General features: G+C 49.8%; 1 protein-coding gene across 2 annotated transcripts in view; it reads right to left on the bottom strand.

Moving 5' to 3' along the window:
- The window catches only part of LOC125449188 (solute carrier family 22 member 6-like), a 44588-nt gene that overhangs the window by 6004 nt on the left and 12142 nt on the right, over positions 1-26442 (bottom strand). For both annotated transcript variants that reach the window (XM_059641543.1, XM_059641544.1), the window contains exons 3-8: positions 23505-23659; positions 15223-15391; positions 10483-10606; positions 6020-6135; positions 4007-4221; positions 154-262 (exon numbers count right to left, since the gene is read on the bottom strand). In XM_059641543.1, coding sequence (XP_059497526.1) covers positions 154-262; positions 4007-4221; positions 6020-6135; positions 10483-10606; positions 15223-15391; positions 23505-23659 — 888 coding nt within the window. The remainder of the gene's footprint in view (positions 1-153; positions 263-4006; positions 4222-6019; positions 6136-10482; positions 10607-15222; positions 15392-23504; positions 23660-26442) is intronic.

Genomic DNA, 26442 nt, shown 5'->3' with positions numbered 1-26442 from the left:
GTTCAGTTTTTGATAGGCCCCTAATGAATAATTCTGACGTTTATAAATGAGTGCAATTTGGGGTGGTCTAAATGTATCCCATTAATGAATTTTTCAAAAAGATATTGACCTTGCTCAAGTACATCAGCTCCAGCTCGGAACATACGTCCTCACCTGACCACGGTTGGGTAGAGTTCGCCTGAGTAGAGGTAGCAGCAGCTGAAGGCTGCAGCGAGACACCCTTTCCCAATCGCAGCGAATGATGTGCGTAAGGTCTTTAACTCTGTCAGAAAGATGGAGCAGTCAGAATTTTAATTGCTTTGAACAAATTCATTCAGGGATGAAAAATTGCCTGTTACAGTGGGATTTATGATTTTAATATTATTAAGTGGTGTGTTAACGGTAGAAACTCTTTATAGAATCTAAAATAAATCCTTTCTGCCTCTAAATATCCACTAAATGCTTTCAGGATAGAGACATAAAGCGTGGGAACAGACCCAACCAGCCTGTGCTGACCACAATCCCAAACTAAACCAGTCCCACCTGCCTGCTCCTGGCCCATATCCCTCCAAACCTTTCCCTGTTCATGCACTTATCCAAATGTCTTTTATACATTGTAACTGTATCCACACCCACCACTTCCTCTGGAAGCTCATTCCACACATGGACCACCCTCTGTGTAAAATATCTGCCCCTCGTGTCTTTTTTAGATCTCTGTCCTCTCGCCTTAAAACTATGAAATCCCTCACCCTGGGGAAAAGAAACCTGTCAGTGACCCTATTTATGCTCCTCATGATTTTATAAACCTCTATAAGGTCGCCCCTCAACCTCCTACGCTCCAGTGAAAAAGTTACAGCCTCTCCCTTATAGCTCAAACCCTCATACCCAGCAACATCCTGGTAAAGAGAGAGATAATGGGAACTGCAGATGCTGGAGATTCCAAGATAATAAAATGTGAGGCTGGATGAACACAGCAGGCCAAGCAGCATCTCAAGAGCACAAAAGCTGACGTTTCGGGCCTAGACCCTTCATCAGAGAGGTAACATCCTGGTAAATCTCTTCTGCACCCTCTCCAGCTTAATCATGTCCTTCCTGTAACAGGGAGACCAGAACTGGACACAATGCTCCAGAAGAAGCCTCACCAACGCCCTGTACAACCTCAACATGATGTCCCAGCTCCTGTACTCCAAGGTCTGAGCAATGAAGGTGGGCGTGCTAAACTCTGTCTAATACCTGGGCAGCTTCAAACAAATGTTGATCAGAATATGATCTGATCAAAGTTTCCACGGTTGCATTTTCCTTTCATCGTTTTCGTTGCGATGTGTTGTAACATTTGAGTTAATTTTATTTGATTTATTGTTGTCACATGTATCGAAGGCAAGCGCGCCAAATGCCTTTGGAGCAGGCATAAGGATCATGCACCTAATAATTTTTGTGTTAACCCCGCTGAAAATTTCCTGCTTTAGTTTAAAATGGAAGTGTAACTCTAGCGCAGCATAGCCCTCAGGCTGGATCATTACGGGGGATGTGATGGAGTAGTGGTATTATTGCTGGACTGTTAATCCAGAAATCCAGATCACATTCTGGGAACTTGGGTTCGAATCCTGCCACGGCAGATGGTGGAATTTGAATTCAATAAAATATCTGGAATTAAGAATCTAATGATGATCGTGAATCCATTGTTGATTATCAGGGAAGCCCATCTGGGTCACTAATGTCCTCTAGGGAAGGAAACTGCCACCCTCACCTGGTCTGGGCCTACATGTGGCTCCAGACCCTTGACTCTGAACTGCCCTCTGGGCAATAAATGCTGCCTGGCCAGTAATACCTCCATTCCATTAATGAATAAAAGGGACAAATATTGTAAAAAAGTATTACACAGGACTGAGCACAAATCTGCAAAACACACGGTTGAGTCATTCTGTCCAGCGCAAATCACAAACCACAGGACTGGGTAATTAGGCCCAACATAGTGTACCTTCCTGGCATGGTCAGTCCCACTCAATGTGCCAGGCCCTAATAGAGCAAACTATGATTTACAAAGCTGGGATTTATAAAACAAATGGCTAAGATATAGAATGTATAACAGGGTTGAGCACTTAAAGGGTAAACTAGACATCATAGCATATATTTCCTTGGCTATGCGACGTTCTTTAGGGCTCTAAAATGTTATCCATATTCAGGATAGCTCTCTGAACATGCAGTTTGTATTTTATATCTGAAATGAATGGGTTACAAAACCTCTACATTATGGGAAGAGGCCCTTCAGCCCACTGAGTCTGCAGTGACTCTCCAAAGAGCATCACATTCCAGAAACGTCAGCTTTCCTGCTCCTCTGATGCTGCTCGGCCTGCTGTGTTCATCCAGCTCCACACCTTGTTATCTCACATTCAAGACCCAACCTGACTCCTTAGCCTTGCACTCCACCATGGCCAATCCACCCTAACCCACTCATCCCTCAGCACTATGGGACAATTTAGCACGGCCAATCCACCCTAAACCACACATCCCTGGGCACTATGGGACAATTTAGCACGGCCAATCCACCCTAACCTGCACATCCCTGGGCACTATGGGACAATTTAGCACGGCCAATCCACCCTAACCTGCACATCCCTGGGCACTATGGGGCAATTTAGCACGGCCAATCCACCCTAACCCACACATCCCTGGGCACTATGGGACAATTTAGCACGGCCAACCCACCCTAACCTGCACATCCTTGGGCAATATGGGACAATTTAGCACGGCCAACCCACCCTAACCTGCACATCCCTGGGCACTATGGGACAATTTAGCACGGCCAATCCACCCTAACCTGCACATCCCTGGGCACTATGGGACAATTTAGCACGGCCAATCCACCCTAACCTGCACATCCCTGGGCACTAAGGGACAATTTAGCACGGCCAATCCACCCTAACCCACACATCCTTGGGCACTATGGGGTATTTAGCACGGCCAACCCACCCTAACCTGCACGTCTTTGGATTGTGGGAGGAAACCGGAGCACCTGGAGGAAACCCGCGCAGACACAGCAAGAGCACTCAAACTCCACGCAGCATGTTGCCCGATGGTGGGATTGAACCCGGGTCCCTGGCACCGTGAGGTGGCTGTGCTAACCACTGAGCCACCATGCTGTCACCGTACTCGGCTGTACTCAAGGGTGTGACCTGGACAGACTGCGCTCAGTCTCACTGCGTGACGTTTGAAATGCGTACGACCCTGAATGCCTTTGTGCTGGGTGGAGGTGCGAATTATTTTATTTATTTAAGTGACACAAAGGTTATCGAAGCTAAATGCGGATATGGAATTCAAAACACAGGTGCGCCAGTCTTGAGCTTATTGAATGACAGAGCGAGTTTGGATCATGAAAGGAACCGATTAAGCGCAAGATCTTTGCTGTCTTCCTAACATTTACAGATATTTTTTGTTTGGTGGGTGTTCATGGGCAGTGACTGGGAACAGAAGACCTTTTCATGGACGTACTGGCACTGGAGGGTTTGCAGAGGGGGTTCTCTAGGTTGGTTCTGGAGTTGAGAGGGTTGGTTTATGAGGAGAGAATGAGTAGGCCGGGACTGTACTCATGGGGATTTAAGGTGGGGGGGGGAACCTTATAGAAACATGCACAATTATGAAAGGAATGGATGGGATAGAAGCAGGGAGGATGTTTCCATTGAGTCTGGAACAAGGGGGCAAAGCCTCAAAATAATCAGAGAAGCAGATGTGGGTCTGAGTTGAGGAGGAATTTCTCCACCCAAAGGGTTGTGAATCTGTGGAATTCCCTGTCCGTATTTTTCAGGCAAAGATAGATTTTTGAGCAGTAAAAGGATTAAGGGTTGTGGTGGGTGGGCGGGTAAGGGGAGCTATGGCCTTAATGAATGGGGGAGCAGGCTCGAGGGGCCCATTCCTGCCCCTGTTCCTGATGTTCATTCTACTGGATGGGAATTTGTTTCTTTGTTACCCAGCTGGCAGGGGTGGGGGGGGGGGGGAGGTGTTAAACACAGACGCAATTATAAACCCTCACCTTTTGGGATGAAGATGTTTGCCACAATGATGCATCCTGCAAGAATAAGGGATGTGCTCTGTGTGAATCGCCTTCCAATCAGACTCATGGAAATGAAACAGATCGACTTTGCGGGAATGTCGACGGCCCCAAAAATGAACTGGATGAGGTAAATGTCAACTCCAAATCCTTGCAGGTCTATTGCCAACCCATAATACGCAAAACCCGTTGCAAACCTGCAACAGCGAGAGGACAGGAGAGCGTCATTTCATTGAGATTATTTCCAATCGTTTTGAGATCCACTTTTTCCTACCCTCTTCTCTGTTCTCATCACTATTTCAGCTTCGGGCCCCCAAATTTCTCTCTATTGAACCTAGGGTAAAGAACAGTGTGGCACAGTACAGGCCCTTCAGCTCACAAATTTGTGCCGACCTATTATCCTACTCTAAGCCTGCATACCCTACATTTGACTATCCTCCATGTGCCTATCCAAGAGTCGCTTAAAAGTCTCTAAATTATTTCACTCCACTGCCACTGCTGGCAGCACATTCCACATGCCCACCACTCTCTGTGTGAAGAACCTCTGACATCACCCTTATACCTCCAATCACCTTAAAATTATGCCCCCTTGTAATAGTCATTTCCTGCCTGGGAAAAGTCTCTGACTATCCACTCCATCAATGCTTCTCATCATCTTGTAGACCTCTATCAAGTCACCTCTCATCCTTCTTTGCTCCAATGATAAGAGCCCTAGATCCCTCAAACTTTCCTGATAAGACCTGCATTCCAGCATCTTGGTAAATCTCCTCTGCACCCTCTTTAAAGCTTCCACATCCTTCCTACAATGACCAGGACCAAACACAATATTCCAAGTGTGCTCTAACCAGGGCTTTATGGATCTGCACATAACCTCGCAATGCTGTTGAAGAGAAAGATTCGTTAAGCATCTCTTTACCTGCGGAATTCACTACCCCCAAAGTGATGGTGGGGGGAAGCACCAAATAAATTTCAGGAGGAGGTGGACAAGTTTTTAATCAGTAAAGGGTTAAGGGGAGTGGGACAGGAAATGTCGCATTGAGGCCAAGATGAGATTGGCCACTTGTCGTACGGAATGAGGGAGCGGGCTTCAAGGTGGGGGTGACTGGTCCCCTTCTTATGTTCTAATGACGTTGAGGTTGGTTGGCTGTCTGAGCTGGCTTGTTGTTCCGCAGACGTTTCGTGAGCGTGCTGGGCAACATCCTCAGTGCAGCGTCAATATGTTTTTCCTCCACCTGCCGGCTCTCGTGTGCAAGACGTCTGCAATTTCAGTCAATTGATGCGTAGTGTTTGCACAATGGTTTGTCTTGCTTTTGTTTCCATCTCGTTACTCCCACTGGCATTATTTGCCCCTACTCATCACTTGATACCCCAAAGGCACAAGTCAGGAGTGTGGGGGAACACACCGCGCCCCCCCCACTTACCCCCTGAATGGGAGCATCTCCGACAACACTCGAGGAGCTCGATGCAATCCAGGACAAAGCAGCCCCCGCTTTGATTGGCACCACATCCACAAACATCCCACTCCCTCCACCCACCGACGCTCAGTCGCAGCAGTGTGTACCAGCTACAAGACGCCCTGCAGCAACTCACTCCTTAGACAGCACCTTCCAAACCCACCACCACTTCCATCCAGAAGGACAAGGGGCAGCAGGTACATGGGAATACCACCCCCTGCAAGTTCCCCTCCGAGCCACTCCCCATCCCGACTGGGAATATATCGGCCGTTCCTTCAGTGTCGCTGGGTCAGAATCCTGGAATTCCCCCCGTAAGGGGCATCGTGGGTCTCCCCACAGCACACGGACTGCAGCGGCTCAGGAAGGCAGCTCCCCACCACCTTCTCAAGGGGGCAGTTAGGGACAGGGGGCAATAAATGCTGTGCCCAGCCAGCGACGCCCACATCCCACAAGTGAATGAGTAAATAAAATAAGAGCAGAATTTCATTGTTCAAATTTGCGATCCTAGGTAGAAAAAATCTGAAGCTTTTTAATAACTTACCAAGCGAGCATGGTACAGCAAGCTATCTTGCGTATGACAGGAGTCCGAAACAGATCGAGCACACTGTGCTTGTTCTTAGCTGTTAGCTGCTCATCTTCCATACTCGATTTGAGAATCTGTGGAACACACAATGTGTCTGTCATCAAAATGTTACAGCTCAGCAGAGACAACAAAGGGTGGAGCTGGATGAACACAGCAGGCCAAGCAGCATCTCAGGAGCACAAAAGCTGACGTTTCGGGCCTAGAAGCTTTTTTTCTGATGAAGGATCTAGGCCCGAAACGTCAGCCTTCCTGCTCCCCTGATGCTGCTTGGCCTGCTGTGTTCATCCAGCCCCACACTCAGTTATCTCGGATTCTCCAGCATCTGCAGTTCCCGTTATCTCAGTTACCACTAAGCACTTCACTTTAGTTCAAGCATTTAATCGTGTGTTAGGTCCACGGCCTAAACAGTCACAAAGACTACATTTATTTCCCCTTTTGCCTGCAGCCATCCCATTTCGATTAAAGTTTACCTTATTAAAACAAAAATTAAGGAGCTGATTACAAGGTTTACTTGTGTTAAAGGAAGAAGAATATTACTACCTGCTACTTCTGAGAAAACATGTGGCATCAAACATGCACACAAACACCAGTAGTAAGTTTAAAAGAATTTCTGGGGCAACAGGGAGGACTACACTTTGCTACATTCTTGATAATCTGTATATTCCTGAGATTGGCAGCCCTCTGCACTCACTGTTACCAGGCCCATAACAAGTTCACTCTCTTAACTAAATGTTAACCCAGTGGCTCGTCTCCTGCTTTTTCCCATGAGCCCCTTTATTAACGCACTCCAGTTGGCATAGCTATCTGAGCTTGAGTAGGCCGAGCAGTGCAGACTGGAGTAGGCCCAGCATCACAGACATGGGTAGGCCCAGCAGCAAGGACCTCATTAGGACCAGTATCATGGATCTGGGTAGGCCCAGCATCATGGACCTGAGTAGGCCCAGCATCACAGACATGGGTAGGCCCAGCAGCAAGGACCTCGTTAGGACCAGCATCATGGACCTGGGTAGGTCCAGCATCGTGGACCTGAGTAGGCCCAGCATCACGGACCTGGGTAGGCCCAGCATCACGGACCTGGGTAGGGCCCAGCATCATGGACCTGAGTAGGCCCAGCATCACTGACCTGGGTAGGGCCCAGCATCACGGACCTGGGTAGGGCCCAGCATCATGGACCTGAGTAGGCCCAGCATCACTGACCTCGGTAGGCCCAGCATCGCTGACCTGAGTAGGCCCAGCATCACTGACCTGAGTAGGCCCAGCATCACTGACCTGAGTAGGCCCAGCATCATGTACCTGAGTAGGCCGAACAGCACAGACTCAGGTAGGGCCCAGCAGTGCAGACTTGCAGCGGTGACAGCGGGTAGACAGTTTATGTTCCTGGTGGCGTCTGCGTTGCTGAGGCAGTCCTAGTCCGACTCGGGCCTGCTACTGGGTTCCTGACGGCGTCTACTTCTGGCGCAGATTCATGGGGGCGGTGGTGGAGGTGAGTTCGGGCCTGGCATGAGATCCGGCATTTGGACCTGCTTTGGCAAGGTCCCAGAGAGGACTGATAGTGGCGAGGGGTGGGCGGGGAGTATGTGTGTCAGTGGAGGCAAGATGGCGCCAAAGAAAGGCCATTTTTGTTCCAGTGCTGTGAACAGGGCTCGGGCCTGGTCACCAGGGCCACGGCCTGCGGCTGAACACTGAACAAGAAGGTTCCGTAAAGTCGCAAACTTCTATTTCTTTACTTTACTGCGTTTATATTTTACGTTTTGGTTCATTTTTCTGTGTTTTAAGACACCTTTCGCTGTGTTTTGTAACAAGATGCACATGACAATAAATGAATCGAATTCAAATCAAGCAAGAAATTGAATCGCACAGAAATTTTAATTTTCTTCGAGATAGAAAGTAATTTAGTTTCCCCACTAGCCAGGTCTGTAAGCACCGAGTGTCTTGAGAAAGACAGATTTATCTCTTGGGCTATTTAAAGCGTACAGTGGTCATTATTTCTTGAGAAACGATCCTGATCCATCACTGAGTGGTCTCTGACCACTGTCACTGCTCTAAGTATTAGTCTTCGTGGCTTGAATCTCTGGGGTAGTCTGGAACCAACATCTCTGTCCACTTCCTGCAGTGCTTCGCAGCACTGGGGACCCGGGATCGATCCCACCCTCGGGTGACTGTCTGCATGTTCTCCCTGTGTCTGCGTGGGTTTCCTCCAGGTGCTCCGCTTTCCTCCCACAGCCCAAAGACGTGCGGGTGAGGGTGGGTTGGCCGTGCTAAACTGTCCCATAGTGCCCAGGGATGTGCAGGTTAGGGTGGATTGGCCGTGCTAAACTGTCCCATAGTGTCCAGGGATGTGCAGGTTAGGGTGGATTGGCCGTGCTAAATTGTCCCATAGTGTCCAGGGATGTGCAGGTTAGGGTGGATTGGCCGTGCTAAATTGCCCCATAGTGCCCAGGGATGTGCGGGTTAGGGTGGGATTGGCCGTGCTAAATTGTCCCATAGTGCCCTGGGATGTGCAGGTTAGGGTGGATTGGCCGTGCTAAATTGTCCCATAGTGCCCAGGGATGTGCGGGTTAGGGTGGGATTGGCCGTGCTAAATTGTCCCATAGTGCCCAGGGATGTGCAGGTTAGGGTGTGAGTGATAATGGGAACTGCAGATGCTGGAGAATCCAAGATAATAAAGTGTGAAGCTGGATGAACACAGCAGGCCAAGCAGCATCTCAGGAGCACAAAAGCTGACGTTTCGGGCCTAGACCCTTCATCAGAGAGGGGGATGGGGTGAGGGTTCTGGAATAAATAGGGAGAGAAGGGGAGGCGGACCGAAGATGGAGAGAAAAGAAGATAGGTGGAGAGGAGATTATAGGTGGGGAGGTAGGGAGGGGATAGGTCAGTCCAGGGAAGACGGACAGGTCAAGGAGGTGGGATGAGGTTAGTAGGTAGGAAATGGAGGTGCGGCTTGAGGTCGGAGGAAGGGATGGGTGGGAGGAAGGGATGGGTGAGAGGAAGAACAGGTTAGGGAGGCAGACACAGGCTGGGCTGGTTTTGGGATGCAGTGGGTGGAGGGGAAGAGCTGGGCTGGTTGTGTGCTGCAGTGGGGGGAGGGGACGAACTGGGCTGATTTTGGGATGCAGTAGGGGAAGGGGAGATTTTGAAGCTGGTGAAGTCCACATTGATACCATTGGGCTGCAGGGTTCCCAGGTGGAATATGAGTTGCTGTTCCTGCAACCTTCGGGTGGCATCATTGTGGCACTGCAGGAGGCCCATGATGGACATGTCATCTAAAGAATGGGAGGGGGAGTGGAAATGGTTTGCGACTGGGAGGTGCAGTTGTTTATTGCGAACCGAGCGGAGGTGTTCTGCAAAGCGGCCCCCAAGCCTCCGCTTGGTTTCTCCAATGTAGAGGAAGCCACACCGGGTACAGTGGATGCAGTATACCACATTGGCAGATGTGCAGGTGAACCTCTGCTTAATGTGGAAAGTCATCTTGGGGCCTGGGATAGGGGTGAGGGGGGAGGTGTGGGGGCAAGTGTACCATTTCCTGCGGTTGCAGGGGAAGGTGCCAGGTGTGGTGGGGTTGGAGGGCAGTGTGGAGCGGACAAGGGAGTCGCGGAGAGAGTGGTCTCTCTGGAATGCAGACAGGGGTGGGGATGGAAAAATGTCTTGGGCGGTGGGGTCGGATTGTAGAAGGCGGAAGTGTCGGAGGATGATGCGTTGTATCCGGAGGTTGGTGGGGTGGTGTGTGAGAACGAGGGAGATCCTCTTGGGGCGGTTGTGGCGGGGGTGGGGTGTGAGGGATGTGTTGCGGGAAGTGTGGGAGATGCGGTCAAGGGCGTTCTCGACCACTGTGGGGTGAAAGTTGCGGTCCTGGAAGAACTTGGACATCTGGGATGTGCGGGAGTGGAATACCTCATCGTGGGAGCAGATGCGGCGGAGGCGGAGGAATTGGGATTAGGGGATGGAATTTTTGCAGGAGGGTGGGTGGGAGGAGGTGTATTCTAGGTAGCTGTGGGAGTCGGTGGGCTTGAAATGGACATCAGTTACAAGCTGGTTGCTTAGATCAGGGGGACAGGTCTGGTTTGCGAACCCCTTTGGAGGCTCAGTGTGGACCCGATGCGCCAAATTGCTTGCTTCCGCGCTGTAGGGATTCTACGATTATGGAAGCACTTTGGATAGTTTATCCACTTCTCTGGATATCTTCTTGTTCTGGTGGGAAATGGTTGTGTTTTTCTCTGTTTTGCTCTCACTCTCCCTCAGTCCCCTTTATCACTAACCAGCCTGTGGCACGTCCCCAGTGCTCCGCTTCCGGAGCTCGGGGGTCTGCATGTTAATTCTCAGCTGTCAGCCAAACTTACTGCTCCTCTGCATGAGTCAGAATTGCGAGGAGCAGTGGGTTTCGCAACCCCACGTGAAATGTTGTAAGTATCATCGTCACCTACTTCGACAGTGAGCTTTTTCCCTTCATCCTGCTTGCCGTTCATCTTGGCCACCCTCCTGAGCTGTTTCAGAGCTACATCGGCCTTGTCATTCAGAATAAGCCAGCGAGCGGACTCGGAGAACCACCTTGAGAGGAGGACCACACATACCTAGGGATTATTATCTCCACAGTCAATAAATCTCGCAGGTAATTCCTGATAACACAAGTGGACAGCATAGTACTTTAGATAACAAAGTGTGGGGCTGGATGAACACAGCAGGCCAAGCAGCATCTCAGGGGCACAAAAGCTGACGTTTCGGGCCTAGACCCTTCATCAGAGAGGGGAATGGGGTGAGGGTTCTGGAATAAATAGGGAGAGAGGGGGAGGCGGACCGAAGATGGAGAGAAAAGAAGATAGGTGGAGAGGAGAGTACAGGTGGGGAGGTAGGGAGGGGATAGGTCAGTGCAGGGAAGCCGGACAGGTCAAGGAGGTGGGATGAGGTTAGTAGGTAGGAGATGGAGGTGCGGCTTGGGGTGGGAGGAAGGGATGGGTGAGAGGAAGAACAGGTTAGGGAGGCGGGGACAGGTTGGGCTGGTTTTGGGATGCAGTGGGTGGAGGGGATGAGCTGGGCTGGTTGTGTGGTGCAGTGGGGGGAGGGGACAAACTGGGCTGGTTATGGGATGCAGTGGGGGGAGGGTTGGGGTTGTTGGTAATTGAATAGTGCCACAATAACAAGAAAGGGGCGAGTGTCATCACTCAACAACACTCCCCTCTCTCTGCCTCCCTTCTCCAAATCCTTCCTGAAGATAATTTTACTTACGCAGTGGAGTTTAAATGTGACAAAAGCCTCCTAAGGTAGGAATCTTCAACTCTGAGCATTGATTGACATGCAGGTTATGAGAGATTCCCCTGTCGACTTGATTCAATATTCAGTTGATTCCCCTCTCTTGTTTTTCATTCACAGGGATGAGGGCATCGCTGGCTAGTCCAGCATTAATTGCCCCATCCCTAATTGCCCAGAGGCCAGTTTAGAGTCAACCACATTGCTGTGGGTCTGGAGTCACGTGTAGGCCCAGACCAGGTAAGGATGGCAGTTTCCTTCCCTAAGGGGACATTAGTGAACCAGATGGGTTTTTCCAACAATCGATTCATGGTCATCATTAGATTCTTAATTCCAAATATTTCATTGAATTCCACCATCTGGAGTGGCGGGATTCAAACCCGAGTTCCTGGGACCTTATCTGGGTCTCCGGATTAACAGTCCAACGATGATACCACTAGGCCATCACCTTCCCCCCCGATGTCTACAATTCTGGCATAAAACAGATAAGGCAGGTCGGATTTGCTTCATGGCTGATTCACTGGAGTTTGGAAGAATGAGGGGGATCTCATTAAGACATACAGGATTCTTAAGGGGCTTGACAGGGTCAAAGCTGAGGAGGATGTTTCCCTCATGGGAGCGGTCTGAGACCAGAGGGCACAGCCTCTGAATAAAGGGGCACCAATTTAACACTGAGATGAGGAGGAATTTCCTCGCTTATGGAACTTCTTGCACTTAGAATTGTGTGTCTGGAGCCCTTGTGTATATTTAAAGCTGAGACAGACGGATCCTTGACCAGTCAGACGATCAAGGGTCACAGGGAAATGGATAATGAGGAAAGTCAGATCCTGTTGAATGGTGGACAGAATGGGCTCTTCCTGTTCATGTTCCTTACAGTTTAATGAATCAGAAACAAGCCGACCCGTATTCAGAAGGAACTGAAGTATATAGTCTGTGATAACAAGTTGTGGAGCTGGATGAACACAGCAGGCCAGGCAGCATCAGAGGAGCAGGAAAGCTGACGTTTTGGGCCTACACCCTACCTCAGAAAAAAACATCAAACTTTCCTGCTCCTCTGATGCTGCTTGGCCTGCTGTGTTCATCCAGCTCCACACCTTGTTATCTCAGATTCTCCAGCATCGGCAACTCCTACTGTCTTTATGTAATCTTTGGTCTGTCTGATTTTACTGATGTCAACTAGGTCACCAGGAAGGGCCCAGTAATCACTCTAATTGCACAAGACATCCAATAGTTAACTTCTCCCTTGAGAGGTTAATTTTCAATTTAATTGCAAAGATATCTTTCCTGCCATTTACATTCTGCAGAGTTCAACAGTTGAATCACTGTACTGTAGGCCAACTCTGCTTTTATATAAGTGCCCACATGACAAAATAACTCAGTGTGATAGGGTCAAACATTGATCAATGATCTTACCCCTAAGTTTCCTCTGGGGACCTCCAGAATATCAGACGGTCAGCATTGAGGAGTGTTACCCCAGAACTGATATTCTGAATTTTCAGAATGGCCCAGCTTGGTGTTTTCAATCTGTTTATTCACAGAATCCCTACAGCCTGGAAGAGGTCTGTTTGGCCCATCGAGCCCACACCAGCCCTGCGAAGGGTATCGCACCCAGAACCCCATCCCATTGCTGTAACCCTGCATTTCCCATGGATGATCCAAGTAGCCAGCACATCCCTGGGCACTATGGGACAATTTAGCACGGCCAACCCACCCTAACCTGCACATCCCTGGGCACTATGGGACAATTTAGCACGGCCAACCCACCCTAACCTGCACGTCCCTGGGCACTATGGGACAATTTAGCACGGCCAACCCACCCTAACCTGCACATCCCTGGGCACTATGGGACAATTTAGCACGGCCAACCCACCCTAACCTGCACATCCCTGGGCACTATGGGACAATTTAGCACGGCCAACCCACCCTAACCTGCACATCCCTGGGCACTATGGGACAATTTAGCACGGCCAACCCACGCTAACCTGCACATTCCTGGGCACTATGGGACAATTTAGCACGGCCAACCCACCCTAACCTGCACATCCCTGGGCACTATGGGACAATTTAGCACGGCCAACCCACCCTAACCTGCACATCCCTGGGCACTATGGGACAATTTAGCACGGCCAATCCACCCTAATCTGCACATCCCTGGGCACTATGGGACAATTTAGCACGGCCAACCCACCCTAACCTGCACATCCCTGGGCACTATGGGACAATTTAGCACGGCCAATCCACCCTAACCGCACATCCCTGGACACTATGGGACAATTTAGCACGGCCAATCCACCCTAATCTGCACATCCCTGGGCACTATGGGACAATTTAGCACGGCCAATCCACCCTAACCTGCTCATCCCAGGACACTATGGGACAATTTAGCACGGCCAATCCACCCTAACCTGCACATCCCTGGGCACTATGGGACAATTTAGCACGGCCAATCCACCCTAACCTGCACATCCCTGGGCACTATGGGACAATTTAGCACGGCCAATCCACCCTAACCCGCACATCCCTGGACACTATGGGACAATTTAGCACGGCCGATCCACCCTAATCTGCACATCCCTGGTCACTATGGGACAATTTAGCACGGCCGATCCACCCTAACCTGCACATCCCTGGGCACTATGGGACAATTTAGCACGGCCAATCCACCCTAACCTGCACATCCCTGGGCACTACGGGACAATTTAGCACGGCCAATCCACCCTAACCCGCACATCCCTGGGCACTATGGGACAATTTAGCACGGCCAATCCACCCTAACCTGCACATCCCTGGGCACTATGGGACAATTTAGCACGGCCAATCCACCCTAATCTGCACATCCCTGGGCACTATGGGACAATTTAGCACGGCCAATCCACCCTAACCCGCACATCCCTGGACACTATGGGACAATTTAGCACGGCCAACCCACCCTAACCCGCACATCCCTGGGCACTATGGGACAATTTAGCGCGGCCAACCCACCCTAACCCGCACATCCCTGGACACTATGGGACAATTTAGCACGGCCAATCCACCCTAACCCGCACATCCCTGGGCACTATGGGACAATTTAGCACGGCCAACCCACCCTAACCCGCACATCACTGGGCACTATGGGACAATTTAGCACGGCCAATCCACCCTAACCTGTACATCCCTGGACACTATGGGACAATTTAGCGCGGCCAACCCACCCTAACCCGCACATCCCTGGGCACTATGGGACAATTTAGCGCGGCCAATCCACCCTAACCTGCACATCCCTGGGCACTATGGGGACAATTTAGCACGGCCAATCCACCCTAACCCGCACATCCCTGGACACTATGGGACAATTTAGCGCGGCCAATCCACCCTACCCTGCACATCCCTGGGCACTATGGGGCAATTTAGCACGGCCAATCCACCCTAACCCGCACATCCCTGGGCACTATGGGACAATTTAGCACGGTCAATCCACCCTAACCCGCACATCCCTGGGCACTATGGGACAATTTAGCACGGCCAATCCACACTAACCTGCACATCTTTGGACTGTGGGAGGAAACCCACGCAGACACGGGCAGTATGTGCAAACTCCACACAGACGGTTGCCTGAGGGTTGGACCAAACCCAGGTCCCTTGAGGTAACACTGCTAACCACTGAGCCACTACAGTCTATGTTGTTATCCCATGTTGGTTGTCATTGATTTGCCTTGTGATTTATCTGGCAAGATTGCTTCCTCTTCCAAACTGGTGACACATCAGACAGCATTACTTTCTAAATTCTACCTTCCATGCTTTAAGAAAACCCCCTTGTGTGGCTTCTAAGAATTCTATGATCTTATTCCTCCTGTGTCCCATCTAATGGTACCTGAATTTGTCTTGACAGATCATTGATGATACAGTGCGTAAAAGAGATCAATAATTTTTGACATTACCAGGAATAAAGGAAGAAGACGAAAAATGGGACTGAAAGTGAGAACTGAATCCAGCGCCAGTGTTGGATTCCATAGGCTACACCAGCCAGCAGCATTTGACCAGTCGTGTAAATGTAATTGCTAATCATTTCCACAGAAGTTCGAAATCTTGTTGGGACCCATTCAACCCCTAGACGGAAGACAAAAGTAGACTCAAACACTGAATTAAAGGTCAAAAGAGATTGTGCATTTACTGAAACTAACAAACAGCGAATCCGAGATAACAAAGTGTGGGGCTGGATGAACACAGCAGGCCAAGCAGCATCTCAGGAGCACAAAAGCTGACGTTTCGGGCCTAGACCCTTCATCAGAAAAATCACGTTAGAGACTCACACACTTGTAAACACACACACACACACACACACACACACGCACATGTACACACACTCACACACACACTCTCTCTCACACACACACACACTATCACACACACACACACACACACGCGCGCACACACACACACTCACGCACACACACTCACGCACACACACATGCACACGGTGTCAGAAGTGAGTAGTCAGAATTGAATGGATTTTGATTATCTGCTGCTAAGAAGGAGGTGGGAGATTTGAACACAAATTGGGGAAATTCTCCCATTCTTGACGCCAGAGATTGTCAGAAGTCACCAACACCAATTTATAATCCAAATGGTTTATTTGAAATCAGAGATAACACGGTGTGGAGCTGGAGGAACACAGCAGGTCAGGCAACATCAGAGGAGCAGGAAAGCCGATGTTTCGGGTCTGGACCCTTTTTCCTCTGATGCTGCCTGTCCTTCTGTGTTCATCCAGTGACAATTACAAATTGCACAACCAGAGTAGTAGCAATCGAAAGGCAAGAGTGTGCCTGAATCCAAAAGACTTTGATAACATTTTGGAGCGATCTCACTACCCTGTGTTAACCAATGTCAAGGTAAAGAGGGGCAGCATGGTGGCTCAGTGGTTAGCACTGCAGCCTCACAGTGCCAGGGACCCAGGTTCGATCCCACCCTTGGGCAATTGTCCGTGTGGAGTTTGTACATTCTTCCCATGTCTGCGTGGGTTTCCTCCGGGTGCTCCGGTTTCCTCCCACAGCCCAAAGATTTGAAGGCTAGGTGGATTGGCCATGCTAAATCGCCCGTAGTGTCCAGGGGTGTGTGGGTTATAGGGGGATGGGTCTGGGTGGGATGCTCCAAGGGGCGGTGTGGACTTGTTGGGCCGAAGGGCCTGTTTCCACACTGTAGGGAATCTATTAAAAAAGAAATTCTTTCTGTGATAAGTGCAAAGGATGGATGCTGCCAAGGGAACTTGGATGAAAATGCCTGATGATGTTCCAGGCCATCATTTGGAAGGTTGCACATGCCATTTGGCATTTCCACTGCTCTGGAAAAGTATCAACACAGTTAGCACAAGATAGTCAGTAAGCTCCCAGGAGTGGAGTTGATCAAGTGTGACCTGCTAATGAATGAAGAGCTCCAATGGATGAAGCCCTCACAGACCATACAGAGCCATAGAGGTCTACAGCATGGAAATAGTCCCTTCGGCTCAACTTGTCCATGCCACCCCATTTTCACAATTCAATCTTGTCCTGTTTGCTCTGCGTTTGGTCCATATCCCTCCAAACCCTTTCCCATCCATGTATCTATCACAAAATTGTACTCACCTCCACCGCTACCTCCGGCAGCCAATTCCAGACACTCACCACCCTCTGTGTGAAAAAGTTACCCCTCTGGACCCTTTTGCATCTCTCCCCCTCTCCCCTTAAACCTGTGCCCTCTAGTTTTAGACTCCCCTACCCGGGGGGGGGGAAAACTGTTGGCTGTCTACATTATCTTTGCCTCTCGTGATTTTATACACCTCTACAAGGCCACCCCCTCAGTCTCCTTCGCACCAGCGGAATAAAGCTCCAGGCCTCTCCTGATAACTCAAATCTTCCAGAGCACGTAGCATCCCAGTAAATCTTCTCTGCACTCTTTCTAGTTTAATAATATCCTTTCTACAGTAGGGGATTTGGTGAGAGTTTGGACGCAGCTTATCAGGTGAATCTGAGTCAGAGAAAACTGAAATTAAAGGCTGGCCAAAATGATGGGTTTACTGATGGCGAAAGGGATGGTCATCCTGGTTCTGATAAGGTGTGAGCTACATCACAGATGCAGCGATCGACAGATGTGAAGCTGTTTTCAGTGACTGGTCACCAATTTGTCATTAGTGTGAACCTCAGAGCAAACCTTTCCCAACTGCAAAGGATATGCAAAGCTGAGGGGCGGGCTACAGAACAAAAACTAACTCTTATTAGCAAAAGACTTTCACTAGTGCTGAAGTGTTGGAGATAGGCTCAATCTACAATGCTTCAACATGCCACCCTGTTTCCTGGCCGACATCTCAGTCTCAGGCTTACTGTGGTGCTCCAGCAAAGCTCAGCACAAGCTGGAAGAACATCACCTCATCTTCCGCTCAGGGACCCTGCAGCCTTCCGGACTCAATACTGAGTTCGCTAACTTTAGGGCTTGCGCTCTCCCATGTTCTTACCCCAACCCCTACATTGTCTGCTACTGCACCCAACCCATTGTTAGCTGCTAACAGACCCCATTAATAGCTGCTCATCCTCCTGGCCAGATCACTATCCACTCCTGTGTCTGTCCAACTGTTCTTCTCTATCTCTTTGGGCTCTATCCCCACCTATCTTTTGAAAGGTTGAGAGAGCTGGGCTTTGCTCTTTAGAACGATGAAGGATGAGAGGGGACTTGATAGAGGTGTACAAAATTATCAGAGGTATAGATAGAGTGGACTGCCAGAGACTTTTTGCGAGGGTGGGGGTAGATAATACGAGGGGACATAGTTTTAACGGGGAAAGGAGGTAGATATAGAGGAGACATCAGAGGCAGGCTCTTTACCCAGAGCATGGTCGGGGCGTGAAATGCATTGCTGGAGAGGATGATGGAGTCGGCCTCATTAGAGGCATTTAAGCGGCCATTAGAAAGGCATATGGATGATAATATAAGTTAGCGGTGGAGGTTAGATAGACCTTAGGTTTAGGTAAAAACTCAGCATAACATCGTGGGCCGAAGGTTGTTCTATGTTCTATGTTTAACACCTCTTCCCACCCTATCTTCTGCATATAAACTGACACGTGCCTAGCTGCCATCAGCTCTGAGGACGGGTCACCGGACCCAAAACGTTAACTCTGACTTTCTCTCTCCACGGGTGCTGCCAGACCTGCTGAGCTTCACCAGCGACTTCTGCTTTGGTCTCTGGTTCCCAGCATCCGCAGTTCTTTTGGTTTTCAATCCACAGCATGATGCCAGCAAAATGGGACATGGGACAATCCTTATGTAGGAAGGTCAACCAGTTGCGTCTGCGATTGGAGCCCTAGAGCGGCACACGGTGGCTCAATGATTAGCACTGCAGCCTCACAGCACCAGGGATCCGGGTTTGATCCCACCCTCGGGCGACTGTCTGTGTGGAGTTTGCACATTCTCCCCGTGTCTGCATGGGTTTCCTCCGGGTGCTCCGGTTTCCTCCCACAGTCCGAAGATGTGCGGGTTAGGGTGGATTGGCCGTGTTAAATTGCCCATAGTGTTCCGGGATGTGCGGGTTAGGGTGGATTGGCCGTGCTAAATTGTCCCATAGTGCCCAGGGATGTGCAGGTTAGGGTGGATTGGCCATGCTAAATTGTCCCATAGTGCCCAGGGATGTGCGGGTTAGGGTGGATTGGCCGTGCTAAATTGTCCCATAGTGCCCAGGGATGTGCGGGTTAGGGTGGATTGGCCGTGCTAAATTGTCCCATAGTGCCCAGGGATGTGCAGGTTAGGGTGGATTGGCCATGCTAAATTGTCCCATAGTGCCCAGGGATGTGCGGGTTAGGGTGGATTGGCCGTGCTAAATTGTCCCATAGTGCCCAGGGAAGTGCAGGTTAGGGTGGATTGGCCGTGCTAAATTGTCCCATAGTGCACAGGGATGTGCGGGTTAGGGTGGATTGGCCGTGCTAAATTGTCCCATAGTGCCCAGGGATGTGCGGGTTAGGGTGGATTGGCCGTGCTAAATTGCCCCATAGTGCCCAGGGATGTGCGGGTTAGGGTGGATTGGCCGTGCTAAATTGTCCCATAGTGCCCAGGGATGTGCGGGTTAGGGTGGATTGGCCGTGCTAAATTGTCCCATAGTGCCCAGGGATGTGCGGGTTAGGGTGGATTGGCCGTGCCAAATTGTCCCATAGTGCCCAGGGATGTGCAAGTTAGGGTGGATTGGCCGTGCTAAATTGTCCCATAGTGCCCAGGGATGTGCGGATTAGGGTGGATTGGCCGTGCTAAATTGTCCCATAGTGCCCAGGGATGTGCAGGTTAGGGTGGATTGGCCGTGCTAAATTGCCCCATAGTGCCCAGGGATGTGCAGGTTAGGGTGGATTGGCCGTGCTAAATTGTCCCATAGTGTCCAAAATCAGGGGATGTTCTGAGGGTCAGTGTGGACTCATTGGGCTGAATGGCTTGTTTCCACACTGTAGAAATTCTGTGAAACTAAAAATATGCTCAGTTTGAGGAAAGGTGTCTTTGCTAACATCTCGATTCGTACCCAATTGGGAGTAAAGCCCCTCTCAAAGGTGTTTCTCTGAAACTTGCTCCATCTCTCCAAATGGTGACACCCAAGTCAGTGAGCAGCTCCAATGCCCAGAGCATGTCTGTCCTTCCTTTCCTTTGTTTTTCCCTCTATTCTTTTTTATTTATTCTTTTTTTGTTTTCTTTCTTTTCTTCTTGTTTCATCTTTTCTTGATTTCTTTCCCCTCCCAGTTTTCACGTCTAGACCCTGGCAGATGGCAGCCAAGAAGCAGCTGGCAGGGGGTCAGGAACGGGACCACGCATCAATGGAGGCCTCGGGAAGGATATGCTAGCCCTGGAGTGTGTCCAGTGGAGATTCACGCGGATGATCCCTGGAATGGTAGGTTTAACGTTTTTTGAATGGCTAAGGATCCTGGGATTGTAGAAGGTTGAGGGGAGATCTAATAGAAACTTACAAGATAATGTATGGTTTAGAAGGGGTGGACGCTGGGAAGTTGTTTCCGTTAGGCGGGGAGACTAGGACCCGTGGGCACAGCCTTAAAATTAGAGGGGGTAAATTTAAAACTGAAATGAGACGACATTTCTTCAGCCAGAGAGTGGTGGGTTGTGGAATTCATTGCCGCAGAGTGCAGTGGAGGCCGGGACATTGGATGCCTTCAAGGCAGAGATCAACAAATTCTTGATCTCACAAGGAATAAAGGACTACGGGGAGAGTGCAAGGAAGTGGAGTTGAAATGCCCATCAGCCATGATTTAAATGGCGGAGTGGACTCGATGGGCCGAATGGCCTTACTTCCACTCCTGTGTCTTATGGACGTTGGCGAGGTCAGCTCAAAGGTGGCATCTGAAGAATGATGTTGGCTTGATCTGGGACTGGCAGGACGGTTCAGGAGTCTCTTTCGGCTGTGTCAGAGCAAGAACAGTGCAGCACAGGAACAGGCCCTTCGGCCCTCCAAGCCTGTGCTGACACATTTTGCCCTTCCATAATAAAACAGTCTCCACTTATAGGATCCCTATCGCTCTTTTCCCTTCCTATTCACCCAGGTGCTTCTTAAATGCTGTTTCTGCTTTTACCATCTCCTCTGGCAGCACGTTCCGGGCACTTAATGTGGAAAAACGTGCCTGGCGCATCTCTTTTAAACTCCCCCATGTCTCGCACCACGAACCTGCGTCCCCTAATAACTGACCCCCTGGGGAAAAATGCCTCATACTTTCCCAATCCTTCCATGCCATTTGCTATCTTATAAACTTCTATCAGATCGCCAACCCCCTAGCCCCTTGCGTTCCACTCAAAACAAACATGTCTTTATTTAAAACTTATTCCTAAACTATTCAAAATGGTGCTGGGCTCACAGCTGACTAGGAAATGCTCTCTGTAGTGCTTTTTCCTGTAAAATACACGTGGCAATAAAAATCATTCATTGCACAAATGCATATTACTTTGCCTGTAGCGATATTGTTAGGAAGCGAAGATGCAAGTTGAAGTAGATTAGATTAGATTGCCTACAGTTTAGAAACAGGCCCTTCGGCCCAGCAAGTCCACGCTGCCCCTTGGAACATCCCACCTAGATCCGTCCCCCTATAAACAACAAACCTCTGATCACTATGGGACAATTTAGCACGGCCAATCCACCCTAACCTGCACATCCCTGGACACTATGGGACAATTTAGCACGGCCAATCCACCCTAACCTGCACATCCCTGGACACTATGGGACAATTTAGCACGGCCAATCCACCCTAACCCACACATCAATGGGCACTATGGGACAATTTAGCACGGCCAATCCACCCCAAACCTGCACATCCCTGGACACTATGGGACAATTTAGCACGGCCAATCCACCCTAACCCACACATCAATGGGCACTACGGGACAATTTAGCACGGCCAATCCACCCTAACCTGCACATCCCTGGTCACTATGGGACAATTTAGCACGGCCAATCCACCCTAACCCACACATCAATGGGCACTATGGGACAATTTAGCACGGCCAATCCACCCTAACCCGCACATCACTGGGCACTATGGGACAATTTAGCACGGCCAATCCACCCTAACCTGCACATCCCTGGGCACTACGGGACAATTTAGCATGGCCAATCCACCCTAGCCTGCACATCCCTGGGCACTATGGGGCAATTTAGCACGGCCAATCCACCCTAACCTGCACAATCCCTGGGCACTACGGGACAATTTAGCATGGCCAATCCACCCTAGCCTGCACATCCCTGGGCACTATGGGGCAATTTAGCACGGCCAATCCACCCTAGCCTGCACATCCCTGGACACTATGGGACAATTTAGCACGGCCAATCCACCCTAACCCGCACATCCCTGGACACTATGGGACAATTTAGCACGGCCAACTCACCCTAACCTGCACATCCCTGGGCACTATGGGACAATTTAGCACGGCCATCCACCCTAACCCGCACATCTTTGGACTGTGGGAGGAAACCGGAGCACCCGGAGGAAACCCACGCAGACACATGGACAATGTGCAATCTCCACGCAGACAGTCACCCGAGGCTGGAATCGAACCCGGGTCCCTGGCGCTGTGTGGCTGCAGTGATAAACACTGAGCCACCGTGCCGCTAAAACGGCATATGGCTTTGTATGGTGCGATTCGAAAAACTTTGTCAAACACCCCCCTGGACTCAATCTAACGCACTGTTCCCACTGCCACCCTCTTCGAGGAAGTTTATTTATTTTTGTTATTAACCTACGTCTCTAACCAGCTTGTCCAGCGATATAACTTGGGCCTTGAACCCTTGGCCCAGGGGTAGGTATAGGACGCTGTTTCCGCACCAAGGGAGGGTCCTTCATCCAGATTTGACTCTCCACGCATGACAGGGAGCAACGATGGCCCGGTGCCATCACGGACGCACACGGCTCATCACGGCTAGGCCGATTGGGGGTGAGCAAAGGGGCCAGGGTCGACGCGCTAAGTTAAAAACCCCGAAAGGACCGCGGAGGCTGTAAATCAGGAGCAAAAACCGAAGTTGCTGGAAAAGCTCAGCGGCATCTGTGAAGAAAAACATCAGAGTTATCATTGGGCCCTTCCTCCGAACTGGACGAGCTGCCTATTTATTTTGTTGCACAGAGAGGCTTTCTGAGGGACGCACCTTTGATCTAAGCAGTTACTGAGGGAATTAAGCCATGGAATGCAGAATAAGCTATGATCCAATTTAGTGCTTAGCAAATCTGTTACCCCATAGATAACGAGGTGTGGAGCTGGATGAACACAGCAGGCCGAGCAGCATCAGAGGAGCAGGAAGGCTGACGTTTCAGGCCTAGACCCTTCTTCAGAAAGGTCCTGCTCCTCTGATGCTGCTTGGCCTGCTGTGTCCATCCAGCTCCACACCTTGTTATCTCAGCATCTGCAGTGCTTACTATCTCTGTTACCTCACAGGTAGTGCCAGAGACAGTAGGAATAATCGTTCTGAGAACTGCAGATGCTGGAGAATCCGAGATGACAAAGTGTGGAGCTGGATGAACACAGCATCTCAGGAGCAGGAAAGCCAACGTTTCGGGCCTGGGCTCTTCATCAGAGTCTATGCCCGAAACGTCAGCTCTCACAGGTAGTGCTGCTGTTTTATGGGATGTGTTTACAAGGTGTATGCTGTGGTAGTTCTTGAAGGTGTTAGAGATTCCAAGGTACTCTGATGAACCGTGAGGCACCTGCGCAATGTCTGACGCGTTCCACTTACGCAGGGAGAAAGCGTTCAGAATCAGCCCAGATGTCGAAACTCCGCAGAGGAACCTCCAGAAGCAGAGCAAGGGATAGGAGGACGAGAAAGCAGCACAAGTTCCAGACACCGCCATCTGGAAGTGCGACCACAGCAGGAGCGTCCGTCTCCCAAACCTGTCAATGAGAAACACAGGGTCAACATTCAGCACCACGAACAGAGCATTTATACACGTTTAACACTGTAATGTACTGGGATTGGTGAGTCATTCCCCCATTTGTTGTGTGTGGCTTACTCTTTGTAGAGTCATGCACTTATAGAGTCGCACAGCACAGAAACAGACCCTTCGGCCCAACCAGTCCGTGCCGCCCATAATCCCCAAACTAAACTAGTCCCACCTGCCTGGTCCCGGCCCATATCCCTCCAAACCTTTCCCTGTTCATGTCCTTATCCAAATGTCTTTTAAACGCTGTAACTGTACCCACACCCGCCACTTCCCCTGGAAGCTCATTCCACACAGAATCCACTTGTTAAAAAAAAGTGTATTTTTAAAATCTCTCTCCTCTCACCTTAAAAATGTATCACCTGGTCTTGAGATCCCTCATTCCAGGGAAAATACATCTTCCATTAACTGTATCTTTTCCCCTCATTATTTTATAAATTCCTATCAGGTCACCTCTCACTTTCCCAAAAGTCCCAGCCTATCCGGCTTTTCTTTATACCTCAAACTTTGCATTCCCGCTTTCCTGAACTCTCTCCAGCTTAAAAATATCCGTCCTATAGCAGGGTGACCGGAGCTGATAGCTATTAGCTCAAAATGTTGCAGCTCTAAGCCCTCACACCATAACCTGTTTTCCTGAATACTGAGCTAAATATCCCACCCCGCCGCCGATACTCCAGGTCTCTTCATGCATGGGGTCGATACAAGAATGATAATTTAACATATGATGCCCATGACCATCTCGGCCAGCATCCTGAATACCCTGAACACATACAGAAATTGCTGGGAAATCTCAGCATTAGTTCTGATGAAGAGTCACTAGACTGAAAACATTAACTCTGCTTTCTCTCCACAGACACTGCCAGACCCCGCTACATCTCTGTTTCGTCCAGCACACCCACTTCTTCGTGTTTCTTTTTCATTCGTGAATGCACTTGGGTCCATCATTGGAGACCTAATGCCAATCTGGACCAATGACTTTTACTAAAGTAATAAAAGTGTGAGGCTGGATGAACACAGCAGGCCAAGCAGCATCTCAGGAGCACAAAAGCTGATGTTTTGGGCCTAGACTGCCACCCAAGCTGTATGCTATGGAAGCAGACCCTTCGGCCCATCCATTCCGACCAGCTACCCTAAATTAATCCAGTCCCATTTGCCAGCATATCTCTCTAACCCCTTCCTATCCATGTCCCCATCCAGATGCCTTTTAAACGCTGTAACTGTACCAGCCCCCACCACTTCCTCTGCCAGCTCATTCCACACACGCACCACCCTCTGTGTGAAAATGTTGCCCCTCAGGTCCCTTTTAAATCTTTCCCCTCTCACCTTAAACCTATGTCCCTCTAGTTTTGGACTCCCCTACCCTGGGGAAAGACCTTGTCTGTTCACCCTATACATGCCCCTCCTGATTTTATAAACCTCTGTAAGGTCACCCTTCAGACTTCGATGCTGCAGGGAAAATAGACCCAGCCTCTCCCTGTAGCTTAAACCCCCGACCCCTTGTGAATCTTATCTGAACCCTCTCGAGCTTAACAATGGGGAGCCCTGGCTGACATAAAAATGGTGAGGTATCAGAGACAGTTGACTCTGAATGAGGCAGTACTATACTCAAGAACCATTCATGTGTGAATAAAGAGTGACGTGATGATGGGACACTGGGCCTCTGTGGTGCTTTCTCAGGCTGATCCCACCTTCCCCTCAGTTTTAGAGACAGTAGGAAATGCCAATGCTGGAGAATCTGGGATAACAAGGTGTAGAGCTGGATGAACACAGCAAGCCCAGCAGCATCAGAGGAGCAGGAAAGCTGACGTTTTGGGCCCAGACCCTTCTTTCTTATTGGGCAGACCAGATATCTTTGTGCCTTGCTTGTCCATGGAGTCAGACTAAAACTTGGGGATAGCATCCTTGCTTAAATGCTCAGAGATAGTGAGAAATGCCGATGCTCGAGCCTGAGATAACACAGCGTGGAGGTGGAGGAACACGACAGGCCGGGCAGCCTCAGAGGAGCGGGGAAGCTGACGTTTCGGGCCGGGACCCTTCTTCGGAAAATGAAACGTCAGCTTTCCTGCTCCTCTGATGCTGCCCGGCCTGCTGCGATCCTCCAGCTCCACACAGCTTATATACTGTTTGTTCAACTGGCCCAGACTGGTTTCTGGAATGTTAAGATAGCTAAAAAATTAAAATGTTTACTCTGACCACTACTCCATCTTGAATAAGCCTATCCTCTAATACCCCATGGCCATTTGATCCTGCTAGCCGATATAAATCATTACATTTAGAATTAGCTTTATTAACACACGGACTCACATGAGGACTGTGAATAGTTTACCATCACCATTTACAGGATCGTCTTAGCTACAAAGTTACCCAGATACAGATTTTAAGGATAAATTCTTAGGGAAAAATAAATGAGAAAAATAAGCAATTAAAAAGTCCAGCATTACAGATCCTAGCATCAAATAACAAAATAAACAAATAAAATGTTCAGAGCAACAGTCCTTCCAACCCACTCCAGACCACACCGGGGCTTTGTCTCAGACCACACCGGAGCCTTTCCCCCAGTTCACACCGGAGCCTTTCCCCCAGTCCACACCGGGGCCTTTCCCCCAGTCCACACCGGGACGTTTCCTCCAGACCACACCGGGACCTTTCCTGCAGACCACACAGGGGCCTTTCCCCCAGTCCACACCACGGCCTTTCCCCCAGTCCACACCGGGACCTTTCCTCCAGATCACACAG

Source organism: Stegostoma tigrinum, chromosome 42 (assembly GCF_030684315.1).
Source record: "Stegostoma tigrinum isolate sSteTig4 chromosome 42, sSteTig4.hap1, whole genome shotgun sequence".
Classification (NCBI taxonomy): Eukaryota; Metazoa; Chordata; class Chondrichthyes; order Orectolobiformes; family Stegostomatidae; genus Stegostoma; species Stegostoma tigrinum.
Note: the sequence above shows the minus strand (reverse complement) of the source record. Positions and strands in the feature narration are given on the sequence as shown.